This window comes from Nicotiana sylvestris, chromosome 11 (genome assembly GCF_000393655.2).
Source record: "Nicotiana sylvestris chromosome 11, ASM39365v2, whole genome shotgun sequence".
Taxonomy (NCBI): Eukaryota; Viridiplantae; Streptophyta; class Magnoliopsida; order Solanales; family Solanaceae; genus Nicotiana; species Nicotiana sylvestris.
Genome location: NC_091067.1, coordinates 146,331,594 through 146,334,321, shown reverse-complemented (window position 1 = coordinate 146,334,321; position 2,728 = coordinate 146,331,594). Strand labels below are relative to the sequence as shown.

General features: G+C 49.2%; 1 protein-coding gene across 1 annotated transcript; it reads right to left on the bottom strand.

Moving 5' to 3' along the window:
- Nucleotides 1–416: 416 nt before the first annotated feature.
- Nucleotides 417–2,190, bottom strand: LOC138881802 (uncharacterized). The gene is made up of 2 exons (XM_070162078.1): nucleotides 1,893–2,190; nucleotides 417–748 (listed from the first exon to the last, which is right to left on the bottom strand). The coding sequence occupies exons 1-2, from the start codon at nucleotides 2,188–2,190 to the stop codon at nucleotides 417–419; spliced, it is 630 nt and encodes a 209-aa protein (XP_070018179.1).
- Nucleotides 2,191–2,728: the final 538 nt, after the last annotated feature.

Here is a 2,728-nt window from a genome sequence, read left to right as displayed (position 1 = left end):
GGATACTTGTTCTTGATGGTGACTTTGTTCAACTGGCGGTAATCAATGCACATCTGCATAGTCTCATCCTTCTTCTTCACAAATAACACTGGTGCACCCCAAGGCGATACACTGGCTCTAACAAACCTCTTTGCTAACAACTCCTCAAGATGCTCCTTCAACTCCTTCAACTCATTCGGAGCCATACAATACAGTGGGATATATATAGTTTCGGTGCCTGGAGCCAAATCAATACAAAAATCAATATCACAATCTGGTGGTATGCCAGGAAGATCATAAAGAAACACATCGGCGAACTCTCACACTACTAGAACTGAATCAATTGTCGGAGACTCTGCAGTGGTATCCCGAACATAAGCCAAATAAGCTAAACACCCCTTCTATACCATATGCCGAGCCTTCAGGAAAGAGATAACTCAGCTAGACGTATCAACTGTGGAACCATTCCATTCTAACCTTGGCAACCCTAGCATTGCTAATGTAACAGTCTTGGCATGGCAATCTAGGACGGTGTGATATGGAGATAACCAATCCATGCCCAGGATGATCTCAAGGTCGATCATATCAAGCAATAGGAGATCCACTCTATTCTCGAAACCACAGAATGTGACCATACAGGACCGGTAGATCCAATCCACAACCACAGAATCGCCCACAAGAGTGGACACATGAATAGAAGTACCCAAAGGCGCAGGAGGAATAACCATGAAATGAGCTAACAGAGATGATACATATGAATAGGTGGACCCTGGATCAAACAATACAGAACCATCTCTACCACAGACGGAAATAATACCTATGATGAAAGCATCTGAGGCAAATGTATCTGGCCTAGCCGGAAGGGCATAGAATCTGGCTGGAGCGCCATTTGGCTAGCCTCCACCTGACTGAGCAGTAGCTAATTGACCTCTCCCTACCTGGACTCCACCTCTAGGACGGTCTCTACCCGCCTGTCCCCCGCCTTTGGGAGGCTGAGAAACCGGTGCTGAGATTATAGGCTGCTGACCCTGCTGTATTGCCTTGCCCCGAAGTCTGGGGTAGGTCCTCTTCATGTGACCCGGATCTCCACACTCATAGCAACCCCTCGGCACCATAGCCTGCTGCCGTGAAGTCTGACCCTGCTGACCCAAATATCCACCAAAAGAAGCGATATGAACTCTCTGACATGGCACTGAAGTAAGCACTGGAAGAACCCTGATGACCAGGGTAAGAACTCGCTGGTGGGCGGTAAGAACTCTCCGACATCGCACTGAAATAAGGTCTCACTGCAACACCTTGGGGAGGTAGTAGTGGTGCTGAATATGGGGGCCTGCTGGGCTGACCCCTCCCCGTGTGCCCCCTACCCCTGGCTGAGGCTACTCTGAACTCTCCAGAAAACCGGCCATGTTGTCCTGCCGAAACTGCTCTCTACCCCTCTGGCGATAACCCTTAATTTTGCGAGCAATCTCCACCACTAGCTGATACTCAGTACCCATCTTTACCTCTCGGGACATGCTAGCTCGAATACCGAGGTTCAACCACGCAACAAATCTCTGCACACTCTCTGCATCCGTGGGAAGTATCATGAGTGCATGGTGAGACAATTCAGAGAACCTCGCCTCATAATTGGTCACAGACATCTGACCCTACTCAAGATTCTCAAACTGATACCGCAGCTCTTCCCTCTCAAAGGGCGGGAATATACCTATCCAAGAATAATTGTGTGAACTAACCCCAAGTGAGGGGAGGAGAACCTACTGACCTTCCAAGAACATAAGACTGCCACCATTTACAGGCCCTGCCCTCCAACTGAAAAGTAATGAAGTCAACTCCATGCGACTCCAATATCCTCATGTTGTGCAGTCTGTCCCTGCACCTATCAATGAAATCCTAGGCATCCTCATGAGGCTCACCCCCGAAGATAGGAGGGTTAAGTCTAGTCCATCTATCCAATAACTTCTGCGGGTCACCATTCGCAGCTGGTCTGGGCTCGGGCACCACTGCAGCGACTGGCTGAGCCCCATCCGTGGGTAGTGCACCCGGAGTCTGATACACTACAGCTGCGTGACCAGGAGCCTGAGTAGTAAGGGTTTGTGTTCCCCCTCCTGCCTGTGATGTAGCTGGATCTGCTGGAAATAAATCATCCCAAGTCATGGTGTCCATGAACCGCAGCATACGGCCCATGACCTCCTGGAAACCAAGTGCTGTCATAAAATCCGCCGGGGTAGGCTCGATTGCGGGCACCTCACCCTGCTCCTCGACAATAGGATCTCCTGCAGGATCTGCTGGTGGTGCTACTGGGATTGCTCTGGGACGCCCTCGTCCCCTACCTCAGGCAGGTGCCTATCCCCAGCCTCTGTCTCGGCCTCTAGCAATGAGGGGAGCAGTTCCTCCCGGGTTTGGACATTAGCCATGCGTGTCCTTACCATCTGTGAGAGAATAGAAGATGGAAATTTAGTATATCAACAACTGCACGATAGGAAATGAATAAAGAGTAGTTTTCCTAACACCCTATAGCCTCTTGAAGATAAATACAAACGTCTCCATACCGATCCGCAAGACTCTATTAGGTTTGCCCATGACTTATGAGAACTACGTGAACCTAGTGCTTTGATACCATGTTGTCACGACCCATTTCCAATATAGGTCATGATGGCGCCCAACACCATTGTCGGGCAAGCCAACGTGGAAATATAAATAAGTTCTCATTTAACTTTTACCGAAATAATTGTAGTAATCCCTTAAGTTA